General features: G+C 24.7%; 1 protein-coding gene across 1 annotated transcript; it reads right to left on the bottom strand.

Moving 5' to 3' along the window:
- Positions 1-7,393: 7,393 nt before the first annotated feature.
- On the bottom strand, positions 7,394-7,693 carry LOC145841344 (thioredoxin-like). Its single transcript, XM_082948706.1, has one exon. The coding sequence runs from the start codon at positions 7,691-7,693 to the stop codon at positions 7,394-7,396; it is 300 nt and encodes a 99-aa protein (XP_082804832.1).
- Between the last annotated feature and the right edge of the window lie 8,918 nt (positions 7,694-16,611).

Raw genomic sequence — 16,611 nt, 5'->3', positions numbered from 1 at the left:
GAAGACGACGGCAGCGAAGTTTCAAACAAATTAAAAATAACAAATTTGCCCACATTTTATTTTTACAAAAACGGGGAAAAAGTAGCGAGTTTAGAAGGAGCAGGAAAAAAAGAACTGGAAAATCTTATCGTAAAACACAGGTAGTAAACTAAGCATACATTTTATTATTTTAATCTTAATAAATAAAGGTAATAGTAAATTTATACTTAATTACTATTTTAAGTAGTGTTTCTAAATTATTAGTTTCCATATGCTGTTGCTAAAATATTAGTAAAGTTAAGATATTTTATTTTAACTTTATTTAAATACTTTAAAACAGGGGTGAACCAACTGCGGCTTGGGAAGCACCTATGCCTGCCCCAGCAGAAATATCCGAATAGGAATGTATTATTTGAGCTTAAAACAACTTGTGAAAATTAACCGACATCAACTCTTTTTTAATAAATATTTACATATGTGATCTATACTTTTGTATTTGTACATAGTATTGCTTTTTCGATGATTATTTTTATGTTAAGTTTTTTTTTTTTTTTTATTACGCCAGCCTTCAAATATTTTATCTAACAAATTCAGCTCACGAATGTTTTTTTCAGTGAATTTGGCTGTTTACTTTTAAAAGACTCGCAGTGGACTAGAAATGGGCTGAACTAGACATAGGCTTATGTAACGAATGAAACTTTTATAAAGAAGCCTTAATCTTATCTATTATGTGGTTGATAACATATTTAACTTATCAAAAAGTTGTTTAAAGATGGTAAACCAAAAAATAAAGAGATTTTATGGTTATTAAAGTTAAATAAGGTATGTCACGAAAAAGTAAAACTTTTAGTTTAAATTGAAAGTTTAAACAAGTTCTTTAACCTTTTAAAACATTATTTTTCTTTTGGTTATACAAAGTATTTGTTTCATTTAAAACTATATGTATCTAACAGGATACAGTTTATTGATTATTTCTAAAAAACTTATCATGGTGAGTTCAATAAAAAATGATAATAAAAAACTAAAAAAAAATCAAAAAATTTTTTTAAAACTATTAATTTCAATATGTTTAATAATGTATAACTCTAAAATTCTTGTTTTCAGCAATCAAACTTGAAATGTATACTAAAAATTTAACTTAAGTAAAGAATACTTAGATATTGATTAAATAAATACAAGTTTATTAAATAGTTAATCTATTGTCCTAAAAGCTTGATTTTTTATTTAAATTTTATGACCAATATTATACATAATCATATCCAGCTATTGAGGATAAAACGCTAATTTTTAAATTCTATTGTTTTAAAATTAAAAGCTAAAAATGTGAAAAAATTACTTTTTTTTTCAAATTAAAACTTATTTACTGTAGTTTTTGAATTTTTTGACAAAAATCTATATAAACTTATTAAACAAAACTTTAAAATAAGTTTTGAATAAAAAAATAAATACCTTTCATTAAAAACTATATTTAAAAAGAAAAAATTTGGTATGCTTTAGTACGCAAAAACTAAGTCTTCATTCGTGTACAGCACTGTTTCTCAAACTACCAACTGTCTAATAAAACTAACTAAAGATTAATTAACGTAAATTTAAAGTTTTAGCATCTATAAGGGATACATTGAAAATATTAGACTTTTATAAAAAATAAAATTCGAACAAAACTTAATTTCAAACTGGCAAGTGAATCAAATGTAAGACATCAAACATAAAACTTTCAAATTTATACTTGTTTTACAAATCAAAAATTACATTCATTAATTTTTAACAGTTTTTATATACAGTTCAAATATACGTAGCCAGTGCGCAGACAGCATTGTGTACCACCTTTGATGCAAAAATTCAACAAGGATTTTTTTCTTTATTCAATATTTTCTTTATTCATTTATAACTCCATATAAATTAAGATTGAAAAAACACTCAGTGGTGTTTGTGCACAGTGGTAGTAAAACACTTGTAATTGATTTTATCACACGGAAAAATAGTAAAATGTTGTAATTAAACCATCAAGCTAAACCTGTCTTATGATAATGATTCAAGAATAAACAATTTTAAGTAATAGTAATTATAAGTAAAAAAAAATTATGTATAAACAATAGTAAAAAAAAACATAAATAAACAAAAAGTAATTAATAATAACAATTTAACATAATGAAATAAAAAATAAATAAAAAGTTCATACTGTGAATACAGTGTTAACCTCACTATACAAAAAGACTAAGTTAAACATCAGTGAAATTAAAATTCTTAATAAAAGTAGTTTCTGATTTACTTAAAAAGTGAACAATTCAAAAACTGTAATTGTACCAGCCAGTAGAATTGAAAAATTCATCAATTTTTGTAGCAAATTAGTCTACTAGTTTTTTTCACTTTGTTTTATATTTTGTCTAAGACTCGTAATTTCTATCAGTTAATTAATTTTTATTTTATGTAGATATATATTTGAAAAAATATAAAGTTTAAACATTTTATTGGTTGCTAAAGGATTAAAAATTTAGTGAGTATGAATAAAAGAAAAAAAATCATAATCAAATAAGTCGATAAATTCCACCATTACTAAAGAAGGTTCTCTGAGTTCTGTTAAAAAATATATGAAAAATAAGAAAATTTAAAGTTGATAATTTTTTAAAACTTGTAAGAAACAGCTTTTTAATTTTATGTCAAACTTTTTATCAAAAACATAATAATTTATTTCTTTTTAATTTGGTTGTAAACTTTCAAAATGTTGGTTTAAAAAGTTTGCTTTCTTAAAAAGTGTTTGTGATACTAAAAAAATTATTGCATAAAAATGATAAATAAATTGATTTTAAAATTAAAAGAAAACTTATATATTTTGCTGTCCAAAAAAAACTATTTACATTTGAGATAAAAATTAATATCTATATAAATACAATTTAAAAAATAGTTAAATATTTTTTTATAGATTATTATACACCAGGGTTTCTGAAACTTTCTTACAAAAGGCCCCCTTTAAAGAAATTTTAAAAGCTATGGCTTCTCCAACAACATTACTCAAAAAAACACCTAAGACCTTTTTTTTTGCTCTTCATCAGCAACTCCAGAATATCTAGTATAAGTTTCAAATTAAGACCTCATGGACCCCAGTAGCTCCTTTACTGCTCATGACCCCCTGAAAATTATATTCTACTTCGGTTATAAAGTTAACTAAAGTTACTAAAATTCGCACCTAGCCCCCCCGACTTACTAAAATCGCCTCCAGGGAGACGATATCGCCCACTTTGGGAAACTCTGCCCTAGAGGGTTAGCTTTTGTGTGATTGTTCTAAATTTATCATCTTTGCTTCAAAAAAGAAAACTTTAAATTAAAAAAAAAAGTTAATCTCTATCAATTGACAAGTTTTATAAAGTTCGTCAGTAGTTTGGTTAGATATATGCAAATTAGCAAAAGCTTGTTAGAAAAGTTCGTCGAAAAAGAGGACCATAGTTTTCAATAATGTTATTTAATCATAAGGGTTATGCACATGAAGCCTGAAGTTTAATTTTTTTTTCGAAGTAGTTTAAAATAATTAAAACAATTAAATGGTGTGTAGCTGATGACCGAAGGAACTTTATCCACACCAGGTCTACAGTTATGAGTGTTTACATCAATTGTCTTTGTTATGTTTAATATACATTTATTGTGTTCAATAAACTATTTTTATTACTAGCCATAGAGCTTAAACTTAAATTGACTCAAGCATAAATCTAAAAAATTGGTTTTTAAAGCAAAGTAGCAAACATATACAGGTCTTATTTGTAACTATTTTTAGTAGGTCGTCTGCAGTAGCAAGGTTTTAGTATTATTTTCACTCATAAAGTTATGTTATTTTATGAAAAAGAGGTAAAGTGATAATACAACAGTATATTAAGAACATCTTTACCCTTATCCCTAACCCACGTTACCCAAATATATGAAAAATAAATCAAAAAAAAATTACTTAAAACTTTAAATCAAAATAAGTAAATAGCCAATCAGAAGCGACCTTGAAGCTGCAGCAGACGCATTTTTAGTAAATTCCAGGGACGTAGCGTGGTATTTTTGATAATAAGCGCGAAAAATTTACTCATTAAATAAAAAGTATTTAATTTAAAAATTTATTTTTAAGTTATATTAAAATCTTATTTGAAGTACTTCAATTGAAATAATTTTGCTATATAAAAATATTAAACTACTGCTCAAAAAACCACTTATTTGTTTCAAAAAGCAGCACTTTTCAAACAACTATAGCTACTTTTTTTTTAACTCTATTGGAGTTTTCTGTTGTTGGATAAATAAAAACTTACTAACATAAAAATAATACTTAACTAACTGGTAATGAACAACAACTTTTATATTCAAATAGAATATTTCTGAAGTAACTAGGAAAACTTTACCGAAGTTATTAATATCTTATAAAGAAAATTTTTTACATAAAACAGCTAAATAATTTTTCAGATAATTAGAAAAAAAAAGTTTAGTCAAGCTTAGCAAAAAGTTTGTGAAAATTCTACAGGTAATAATATATATTACCGATAAATACTTATCTAAATTATGTAATACCATTTAAAAAATCAAAAAATTTCTGAATACAAATTTTTAGATAGTTCTTAAATCCGTTTAAATCTTGACTGTTACATTAACTTAACACAAAATAGATTTTGAAATTATCAGCGACTTTGAGTTTTAATAATGTTTTGTTGACTCTTGGCTTAAAATAACAATTTTAGATAATTTTTAATTCCATTCAGATAAATTTCAAGGTATAAATATCTTTTAACTTTTTTTTTAATGCTTTTAATTCAGTTTTCTCTTTGACTCATTATATCAATCTTAATTGAATTCAACTCGTTTTAAAAACTAGTATCAGTTTTACCTAATTATACTCTGACATGCTTGAATTTTCGAATATGTAACACTTTAGTTTTTGTTAATATTTTTTACGCATGAATAAGTTTTCAAATAACATTATAGAAAACTAACATTGTTATGTGCAGTTTATTATTTTTATTTGCTTGAAAAGGTCGCAATTTTTTTGCCACCGAAACCGGTCGTGAATAAAATATTTAATTTGCAAAACTCTGTTTCAATTCAAATAAAAAATAAAATACGGAGTTTAGTCAGACTTTGCTTTGAATAGACAGAATTAACAAATATAGCAAAATCTATTTAACAGCTCACTAATTGCAAACTAAGAAAATTGAAGGTGTAAAACAGGGTATCCCAAAATGGGCCAAGTGGCCCCCTTGGATGCTTGGACAGATTTTCAGGGGGTCATGAGCAGTAAAGGAGCTACTGGGGGGCTATGAGGTCATAATTTGAAACTTACACTAGATATTCTGGAGTTGCTGATGAAGAGTAAAAAAAAAGGTCTTAGGTTTTTTTTTTAATAATGTTGTTGGAGAAGCCATAGCTTTTAAAATTTCATTAAAGGGGGCCTTTTGTAAGAAAGTTTCAGAAACCCTGGTGTATAACAACCTATAAAAAATATTTATCTATTTTTGAAATTATATTTTTATATATATATACTAATTTTTATCTCAAATATACATAAGTTTTTTTGGACAGCAAAAAATATAATTTTTCTTTTATTTAAAATCAATTTATTTAAAAATTTTAAACAATAAATTTTTTAGTATCACAAACACTTTTTAAGAACGCAAACTTTTAAAAATAACACTTTGAAAGTTTACAACCAAAATAAAAAAAATCAATTATTATATTTTTAGATAAAAAAATTTGATATAAAATTAAAAACCTGTTTCTTACAAGTTACTTACAATTTATCAACTTTAAATATTCTTATTTTTAGATAAAATCCTTTTTGCAAAGGTGGTGCTCGCATAGATATAATTGGAAAAACATGGATAAGAACGAGGTTAGCGATCGAGCTGCACTTAAACTACATTATAATAAAAATCATCCAACTACAATTAAAGAATTTGAAAATGCTTTCACATAACTTTTTTGGACAGATCAGAAGATCAAACAGAATTAGATTTTTTGGAAAGCAAATGGACAAATAAACTACAAGCTAAAATTAATATAAACAAAACAATACAGATAGGCAATTAAACTAAAAAACTTTTAAATTTTTTTAGTATACTTAAACTAATTTTTGTATTTCAAAATTTTTGTTGTTTAATTTTTCTAAAATAGTTTGAACTCTCCTTTTTCATTCAAACCTTACTTTTAAAATTTCAATTAGTACGTAAAAAAGTTACTTTATCTCAAGAAAACTAATACAAGTGCTATAAAATGTTATTATTTTTTACTTAAAATTAAAGATGAATTTTTTAGCCTTTAATACAGTAAAAATTAGAGTTTTATCTTTAATAACTGTAAATAATTATGTATAATATTCTTAAAATATTGGTCATAATAAAATAAATTAAATAAAAAATCAAGCTTTTTAGGACAATAGGTTAATTACTTAATTTTAATATTTATTTTTTTTCTACTATAAATCAATTTTTAATAAACATTTCAAGTTTGATTGCTTAAAACAAGAACTTTAGAGTTATACATTATTAAACATATTAAAATTAAGAGTTTTATAACATTTTTTCGATTTTTTTTTCTGTTTCATTTTTTTTTTTTAATCTTAACCATGATATATTTTTTAGAAATAATCAATAAACTGTGTCCTGTTAGACACATAGTGTTTTAAATGAAACAAATATTTTGTATAACCAAAAGAAAAATCATGTTTTGAAAAGTTAGAGAACAATTTTTAATTCTTGATTTAAACTAAAAGCTTTACTTTTTCGTGACATACCTTATTTAGCTTTAATAGCCATAAAACCTGTTTTTTTTCGGTTTACCGTCTTAAACATCTTTTTGATAAGTGAAATACGTTATAAACTACATAATAGATAAGATTAAGGCTTCTTTATAAAAAGTTTCATTCGTTACATAAGCCTATGTCTAGTTCAGCGCATTTCTGGTCCGCTGCGAGTCTTTTAAAAGTGACCGGCCTAATTCACAGAAAAAAACTTTCGTGAGCTGGATTTGTTAAATAAAGTATTTGAAGGCTAGCGTAATAAAAAAAAAAAAAGCGCTACAAAAAAAAGTAATCATCGAAAAAGCAATACTACGTACAAAAACAAAAATGTAGATCACATATGTAATAGTTTATTTAAAACAATTGATTTTGGTTAATTTTCACAAGTTGTTATAAGTTTAAACAATACATTCCTGTTCGGATAATTCTGCTGGGGCAGGCATAGGTGCTCCCCTAGCCGCAGTTGGTTAACCCCTGTTTTAAAGCATTCAAATAAAGTTAAAGTACTATAACTTAACTTTACTAATATTTTAGCAACAGCATATGAAAACTAAAAATCTAGAAAAACTAATTAAAAAATTAATTAAGTATAAGTTTACTATTACCTTTATTTATTATGATTAAAACAATGTAAAGTTATGCTCAGTTTTGTTAAAATTACCTGTAATTTACGATAAGATTTTCTAGTTCTTCTGGTTGGTTTCCTTCTAAACTCGCTACTTTTTCCCCGTTTTTGTAAAAATAAAACGAAGGAAAGGTTCTTATATTGAAATTGTTTGAAACTTCCCTACCTTCGTCTTCCGTGATGTTGACTTTTAACACTTTAATTTCATACTTATGTCCTAATTGAACCAGTACTGGTGAAATGGACCTGCACGGGGGGCACCATGGGGCCCAAAAATCGACGACCAGCAAAGTTTCACCAGCTTCTTTCACTGATTTGTTGAAATCCTCCATTTGTTTATGCAGTTTTAAAATCTTTAAATAAAAAAGAAATTAAAATATTTAAAATTAGCTCTCGTTTTATACTTTTCAAACTGTGTGCTTTGTTTAAGCTGGAAAACACAAATTACTTTTTGTGTATCTACAGTTTTTAGGAACAACTTTGTTTAAAATTATTAAAAAGAGTTAATCAGATAGTGTAAACGTTTAAACAATAATGTTATTTATATTTAAATTCGAAATTTAATATTTGGAAGCATATGCTTCAAAACAAAAAATGAATACTTAAACTCCTTACACAAAAATTTTTCAAAATATTTTTATAAAATTAATTAAACAAATTAGTTAAAAAAAAAGTAGTTATTTATCATAAAAGTTTTACCACTAGTACTTTATATTTAAATGACTTTTCTGTCTACTGAACATTTGTAAAAGTACTTAGTATTTAAATAACAAATATATAGGTAAATATAGTAAAAAGTTTGAAATTTTATAAAACTTAACTTTAAAACTAAAAAACATCTTCTAATTTAAATACTTTTCAGCTTGTGTACTAAAACGAAATCATTTGAAACATATATCTTAAAAAGTTTGTGAGGGCAAACTGTATAAACTTTATATGATGTGTTTAATACTTTTTATTTTAAGAAACTTAATCTAACACTTTAAAAAATAGTAGTAAAGTTTCGTCTTATGTCTAATATTCAGTTAATTTTACAAAAAATTAAATTATCTTCTTAGTTAAATACATTCTTTGTTTTATTAGTTTATTGAACGGCAAAAATACGTTCAAAATATTCGGTCATAGGACCTGGTGCACAATGAACCTTTCGGTTATTGAGTCGTACACCACGGATACCTTTTAATGTCTTGTCTTCTAAACTGCTGAGAATACTTAAATTGTTTTAACATAATGGTGATTAGAAAAACGCTTTAATTATATGAAAATTCATTAGGTTAGATGGCTGCTGCTGATCACTGTTTAATGGTAAATTTTTAAGATATAGTTAGATATAACTGTGTTACTAACTAGAGTGACTAACTAGTATTTAACTGTAACAAAACTTTTCTACTAATATTTTGAAAGAAGTTACTTAAAACTATATTATATGAAACTAAGTATTTAAGCTAAATAAATTAATAAAAAAGCTTTTTTTTGCTAAGTGTTTATAATAATTAACTTATAGTAAAAATTGATTATTTTTTATATTGTCATAAACAAAAACTACGAAAATATATAGCTTTTGTAACATTTAGAACTAGTTTTATTAATTTCGTTGCACACTACTTAATTTATACAACTTAATTTAGATAAGCACAAGAAAAAGCAAAATAAACTTGTAGCATTAGTAGTAAAAAAGTTTAAACCTATTAACGAAACGTTTAGCTTTCTTTTAATACAATAACTGAACATTGATTGCAGTATGTTTAAGTATAAACTAAGTTGTTACTCATACAATAATAGTCATAGATCAGTCATTTTGTTCATATTACGTTTGTATATGGAATTACAGCATTGTTAACTTAAACGTTTATAAAGTACTGGTTTACGTGTAAAATTACTTCATATTACAAAAATGACTAAGTATTATTCTTTTAATAACGAAATAATAGTTTAATTTGTACGTTTATTAATTGGAATAATTCAAACTTTTGTTGCTTTAGTTTTAAAAAGCGTTTTACATATCTTTTAAAAACTATCACAGCTTTCATACTTCAAGTACCTTTTGAATATAGAGTAAAGGTTAATACATAGTCTTATGTGTACGGGTGATTTATACTAATTATTACCATGTTTTTTAAATACCTTATTAATAAATTTCTATCTTTTATTTTAAGCCTCGGTATATATTTTATTTACCTTATATCCTTTTGATGTATGAAGTTTTTAGTAGGCTTAATTCTTTCGGAGCTCCTTTTAGTATAAGATTTTGAAAATTGCACTACATAAGTTAAAAAAAACTTTTTATAACTAAAATTTAAATGAGATAGTAATTCTACGAACACTACTGAATTTCTATTGTCAAATTAGTGCAAATCTCAAAACATCTATTATCAAGAAGCTCAATTGTATTTGATTTTCAAGATGTTTTAAACTAAAAAGCACGTCGCGGACCAGATATTTTCGTTAGCGTTCCGGATAAAGCCTACGGGCCGTAAGTTGCCTAACTCTAAATTATAGTATAGTTGTGGTTTTATTTTCTATCAATAACAGTATTTTTTATCATACCATATGATTTTAGTTCAATTTTAATGTAAGCTTAACCCTGCTAAAATAGTTTTAACTTAACAAGATAAAAACGAATATTTTTCAGAGATTTTATTTAACTTATAAATATTTTTTTTGTTTCGTCTACATTTTCTAATTAAATTCTAATTTTCTATTTCATTAATTTTTGATACTTGTAGACTTGATGATATCAATATTCATTGTGTTTCATTTTACCTAAACTTAAGTCTAAATAGTAAATAACTAAACCGCTTAAAATGATAAAACTGTTCGATAGCTTATTTTAATACTTAATTTTATATAATTTTCAAAATATTTTAAAAAATATTTAAACAGTTAATATTAATATTGTTTATTAAACGACAAAAAAAAGCGATCAAAAAGTTTGGTCTAAGGACCTGGTGTACAAAAGAATCTTTCGGTTATCGAGTCGTATACCCTATAAGTAAAATTATTATACATGAAAATATGTGAAAGTATTTACCTATTAGCGATTACTACTCGGTCAATTAATTTATCTTTTACTAAATACTTTTTTTCATTGACTCTAAGGTTTTTAAACATTTGTTTTTAACATTATTTTTTACATTTGATAATTTTAAATTTAAAAATATTTCTAATGTAATAACTTTAACTAATCTTAAAAGAAGTTACCATTAAAACATTACAACTTTTATGATATTAAAAGATAACTTTTTGAAACTGAATAAAATATAAAATAAACAGTGAAACACTTGTAAGTAATTTTAGGTAATTGTTTTAGTTCTATAAACTTTTTAAAACATGTTTAAAAACATTTTTCATTTATAAAACCATTCAGTTTTGTTTCCTAGTAAAAGTTTAAGACCTACAATAGAACATTTTTTTATTACTTAATAATAACTCATAGATTAATTGTTACTCATAGATTAATGGCTATTGATAAATGAATACGCAGTCATTTTTACGTTTTGATTACTGTTTTGGTAGCTTTTTATTGTTTTAGTTTGAATACATATCATAATATATATTTAAACCCTATTCAAAATTGTTATTATTAAAACTTTAAGGAAATATTCTACATATTGTTTAAACTTCTTTTGTAGGTTATTAAACTATATACAACTATTATTTTGATAATACTTGTAAGCTAATACAATTTTTTTTCTTTTTTTTCAATTTAATTTTAAAAGGACAAAGTTTATTTTTTGTAAATTTATTAAGCTAAAGTATATGTGTTTAATATCTAAGTTTTCCAACTATATATTTTGTACTTTTTGCTTACCTTTATAATATAAGACTAAACAATAGTAATCTTGTGCTTTTAGTTAAGTTTTTTTATGTTTTACTTCTGAAATATATTTATACAAAAAGTTTTATATACAGAAGTTGTTATTACTTAGCTCACCTAAATGCGTAGAATAAATTGTAAACTTCTGTACATAAAAAAGTAATATAGCGTTTTGAAACCTTTTAATCAGTAATAAAGAACTTTTAGAATCTTAAGTTAATTCATATTTCAAATTCATTTAATTTTTTAAGTACCTATTTTTAAGTATCATAAAAAATATAAAATAAAGCTATTAAAAAAATATTTCAAAAAAGGAATTTTAATTGTGCATGCTTTTATAAGTACACTATTTAAAAAATGTTAAGTAAAACATACTAAAGCATTTTATATTTACAATTAAGGTCACTTGAAATGAAAAATTTGTAGGAAGTAAACTGTTTATTTTTTAATAACAATAAACTTATTTTTTTGTCTTTAACTTTATTACTTTTTAAAATATACTATTTTGTAAGAAAGTTTTAGAATCTTTACTGCAATGTACTTTTACGTAAATTAATTAAAATTTTAATCGAAATAAATTTTACCAACTTTGTTAAAATATTTAATAACTTTTAGTAAAATAATAGTTAAGTTAAAGGTAATTTTGTACAAACTTTTTAATAACAAGTCTAAATAACCATCAAATATTTTTTTCTTGATTTTAAATCATTCTATAATACAAAAAGATCTTGTCCTGGACAAAACATTAAAAGATATCCGTGGAGTGCGACTCAAAAACCGAAAGGTTTTTTCGTGCACCAGGTCTTAGGACCAAATATTTCGAGCGTTTTTTTGTCGTTTAAACAATGATATATATCAAGTATATAACACTTATACAGTAACTTCAGCCGTTATATTCCTTATGGCTTACACTATTGATATTTTACAACTAATACTGTAATGAACAAACAACCAATTACAATTATGTAATATTTTATCTTTTATTCAATTTTATTCAGCAGGAGTTCAACTTTGGCAACTTGAATCCGGAATACTTTCTGGTGTACTCGCTTTTATACGGGTCTTTTACAATCAGCAGCCTGCCGGGTGGCTTCTTCTCACGAACCCACTTCTCTACAAGCATGTCTCTGTCGTGAATCTTCGAAACTGGAGTTGGTTGCACTGTAGAAGAAAAAAATATATAAAACCTAGCGAGCAGAAAAACTTATTTTAATTGGATAATTATATGGATTTAAAATTCAGAGTATTTTCTTTATCTAATAATAAGTTGTTTAAAAAATGCTACGTTTTGAAATAATAAAAGTCTTTTTAAATAGCAACCTAATTTTTTTTGCATAGTTAAATTAAATTTATTTGAAGTATTAAAATAAGATTTTTTACAGCTCAAAACAAAAGTTATAAATTAGGAATTTTTTTTTTAAAGAGTAAATTTTTCGCATCCCCTAACAAAAATACCACGCTACGGCACTAAAATCCATTAAAAATTTGTAGGCTTCAGCTCTAAGGTCGCTTCTGATTGGCAAACTTTTACTTATTTTAATTTTAAGTTTTATTTAAGTAATAAAACATTTTTTCGGTTTATTTTATTTATGAATGGGTAAGGCGGATTATGATTAAGGGTGTAGATTAAAAATTTTTGGTAAGGTAGGTTAGGAATAAAGACAAGAAGGTTTTCTTAATATACTGCTGTATTATAATTTTACCTCATTTGCATAAAATTGCATAGTGCTATGAATGAAAACAATACTAGAACCCAGGCACGTGGCTTGGTACGTTTCTGTAAATCTACAGAAACGTATACTTATATGCAAAAAAACTTACTTTTGTTTCAATTGAAGTTTAATTAATTTTATAAAAAAATTTTTAAATATTTTGGTGTAAGGAGTTTAAATATTCATTTTTTGTTTTAACACATTTTTTTGTTAAAACATTTACACTATCTGATTAACTCTTTTTAATCATTTTAAACAAAGTAGTTCCTAAAAACTGAAGATACACAAAAAGTAATTTGTGTTTTCCAGCTTAAACAAAGCACACAGTTTGAAAAGTATAAAACGAGAGCTAATTTTAAATATTTTAATTTCTTTTTTTGTATTTAAAGATTTTTGAACTGTATAAAAAAATGGAAGATTACAACAAAACAGTGAAAGAAGCTGGTGAAACTTTGCTGGTCGTCGATTTTTGGGCCCCATGGTGCGGCCCGTGCAGGTCCATTTCACCAGTACTGGATAAATTAGGACAAAAGTATGAAATTAAAGTGTTAAAAGTCGACATCACAGAAGACGACGGCAGCGAAGTTTCAAACAAATTAAAAGTAACAAATTTTCCCACATTTTATTTTTACAAAAACAGGAAAAAAGTAGCGAGTTTAGAAGGAGCAGGAAAAATAGAACTGGAAAATCTTATCGTAAAACACAGGTAGTAAACTAAGCATACATTTATATTATTTTAATCTTAATAAATAAAGGTAATGGTAAATTTATACTTAATTACTATTTTAAGTAGTGTTTCTAGATTGCTAGTTTCCATATGCTGTTGCTAAAATATTAGTAAAGTTAAGACATTTTATTTTAACTTTATCTAAATACTTTTAAACAGGGGTGAACCAACTGCGGCTAGGGGAGCACCTATGCCTGCCCCAGCAGAAATATCCGAATAGGAATGTATTATTTGAGCTTAAAACAACTTGTTAAAATTAACCAACATCAACTCTTTTTTAATAAATATTTACATATGTGATCTATACTTTTGTTTTTGTACATAGTATTGCTTTTTCGATGATTATTTTAATGTTAAGTTTTTTTTGTTTATTTACGCCAGCCTTCAACAAACCCAGCTCATGAATGTTTTTTTCAGTGAATTTGGCCGTTTACTTTTAAAAGACTCGCAGTGGACCAGAAATGCGCTGAACTAGACATAGGCTTATGTAACGAATGAAACTTTTATAAAGAAGCCTTAATCTTATCTATTTTGTAGTTGATAACATATTTAACTTATCAAAAAGTTGTTTAAAGATGGTAAACCAAAAAATAAAGAGATTTTATGGATATTAAAGCTAAATAAGGTATGTCACGAAAAAGTAAAACTTTTAGTTTAAATTTAAAGTTTAAACAAGTTCTTTAACTTTTTTAAACATTTTTTTTCTTTTGGTTATACAAGATATTTGTTTCATTTAAAACTCTATGTATCTAACAGGATACAGTTTATTGATTATTTCTAAAAAACTTATCATGGTGAGTTCAATAGAAAATGATAAGTAGAAAATGATAAATAAATGAAAAAAACTGAAAAAAAAATCAAAAAAATGTTTTAAAACTATTAAATTCAATATGTTTAATAATGTATAACTCTAAAATTCTTGTTTTTAGCAATCAAACTTGAAATGTTTACTAAAAATTAACTTTAGTAAAGAATATTTAGATATTGATTAAATAAATACAAGTTTATTAAATAGTTAACCTATTGTCCTAAAAGCTTGATTTTTTATTTAAATTTTATGAACATAATCATATCCAGCTATTGAGGATAAAACGTTAATTTTTAATTTCTATTGTTTTAAAATTAAAAGCTAAAAAATGTGAAAAAATTACATTTTTTTTCAAATTAAAACTTATTTATTGTAGTTTTTGAATTTTTTGACAAAAAATCTATATAAACTTATTAAACAAAACTTTAAGATAAGTTTTGTTACAAAAATAAATACCTTTCATTAAAAACTATATTTAAAAAGATAAAAATTTGGTATGCTTTAGTACGCAAAAACTAAGTCTTCATTCGTGTACAGCACTGTTTCTCAAACTACCAACTGTCTAATACAGGGGTCGGCAAACTGCGGCCCGCGGACCAATTGCGGCCCGCGAAGGGTAAATCTGCGGCCCGCGAGAACGTTATTTTTTTGAATGGAATGCGGCCCGCGAAAGAAAATTTTGTGGCCCGCGAGCATGTAAATGTGGCCCGCTTAGCAAAAATATATTTCAAGTTAAATTTTTTCGGTAACTCGATTGAACTTAATCAGTTTGGTTTTAAGTCTCTGTATAAAATTTTAAAATAATAAGAAGAAATTACTGCTTTAGTTTAAAAGTTTTTTAAAGACTGATTAGCATTCTAACAGGATATTGTTCTCAGTTTCATAATAACTTCTTTTTTACAACAGCAAATAGTTTTCTGAAAAAAAAAGTGTAAAGAGTGCTTAAATTTACTAAGTTAGTTACGTAATACCTATTTATTAAATAAACTTAATGTAAATGTTTTCCATTTTGTACAAAAGTAATGCACAGTAATTAACTTAAGAGTCATTTGTTTATAGCTTAGATATTCTTTTTGAATATTTTTCATACCTAAGTTTCTTTTATATATTTTTTGTTTGTAAATGATATATTTTAGTGTAAAAGCATTTAAAATAACATAGTAATAAGAAATGATGTTTATTTGATTTTTGTTTTGACACATTTTAATTTTTTAGAAGTTTTCCTTGCACTTTAAATTAATTCCTATGCACACCAACTTAAAAAGATGCTTATATTTTAAACCACTTTTTATTTAATACATTAGTTAGTTTAAGTTTAGTTTATGCATAATTTTCTAACATTGTTTTTTTCTACATGTAATATCTAAATTTGTACAGACTTATTTAAAACAACATATATGACATAAATTAATATAGTTTTTGTTAGGTATACAAACATTTTTAAACATTATTTTTGTCAATTTAAGTTTTTTTTTACATTTGCATATCAATACACACAATTGCTGTTTTTTGGAGCTACCTATTTAATATAAACTAGATTTAGGGATTGTAAGTTTACTAAGTTTATATATTGTTATTCAAAGTAGTTCAAAATCAAGCAAATGAACAACTAAACATTGCCACACACTCAGCTATCTATATTTGAAGACTTTAAATCTCAGGCCAACTAAGTCATTTTATAATTTTTTGGCTAGAATTGCTTTTTGTATACAAAAATATCAGGAATGTTTTTGTTGACTTAGGCTGGATTTTTTGCTTGAAAGAGTGGCATATTAAACTTATGATGTATGTTTTGCTCAATCCACACTGTGGATTCCACAGTTTTAGTTTGAGTTATAAAATATGTTATTTTTTAAGTCTTGCAGCTGATATATTTTAAAATATTATTTATATTATTGTGTACATTTAAGTGTGAACAATCAGTGTTGCCAAAAAACTTGAATCCCTGAAAATCTTTGAATTTGAAAACTTATGACTAAAAATTCTGGAAAAAAAATTGAATTTGAGAATTTTTGAAAAACCTGGAATGTCAAACATTTTTTAGATATAAAGTAATGAAATTTCGATTTGACACAAAAAATTTAGCAAATAAACATTTGTTTATTAAAAAACATATTAAAGTAGCTTAACAGTATTTTTTAATATTAAAATCTTTTTAAAGACATTTTTTAAAACTTTAATTAAAA

Source organism: Thalia democratica, chromosome 7, assembly GCF_965202585.1.
Source record: "Thalia democratica chromosome 7, ktThaDemo2.hap1.1, whole genome shotgun sequence".
Classification (NCBI taxonomy): domain Eukaryota; kingdom Metazoa; phylum Chordata; class Thaliacea; order Salpida; family Salpidae; genus Thalia; species Thalia democratica.
The sequence above is the reverse complement of the archived record's forward strand: the minus strand, read 5'-3'. Positions and strand labels throughout refer to the sequence as shown.

What these genes read in the sequence shown, in the direction of transcription:
- LOC145841344 (XM_082948706.1), bottom strand. Translation starts at nt 7,693, where the DNA reads ATGGAGGATTTCAACAAATCAGTGAAAGAAGCTGGTGAAACTTTGCTG.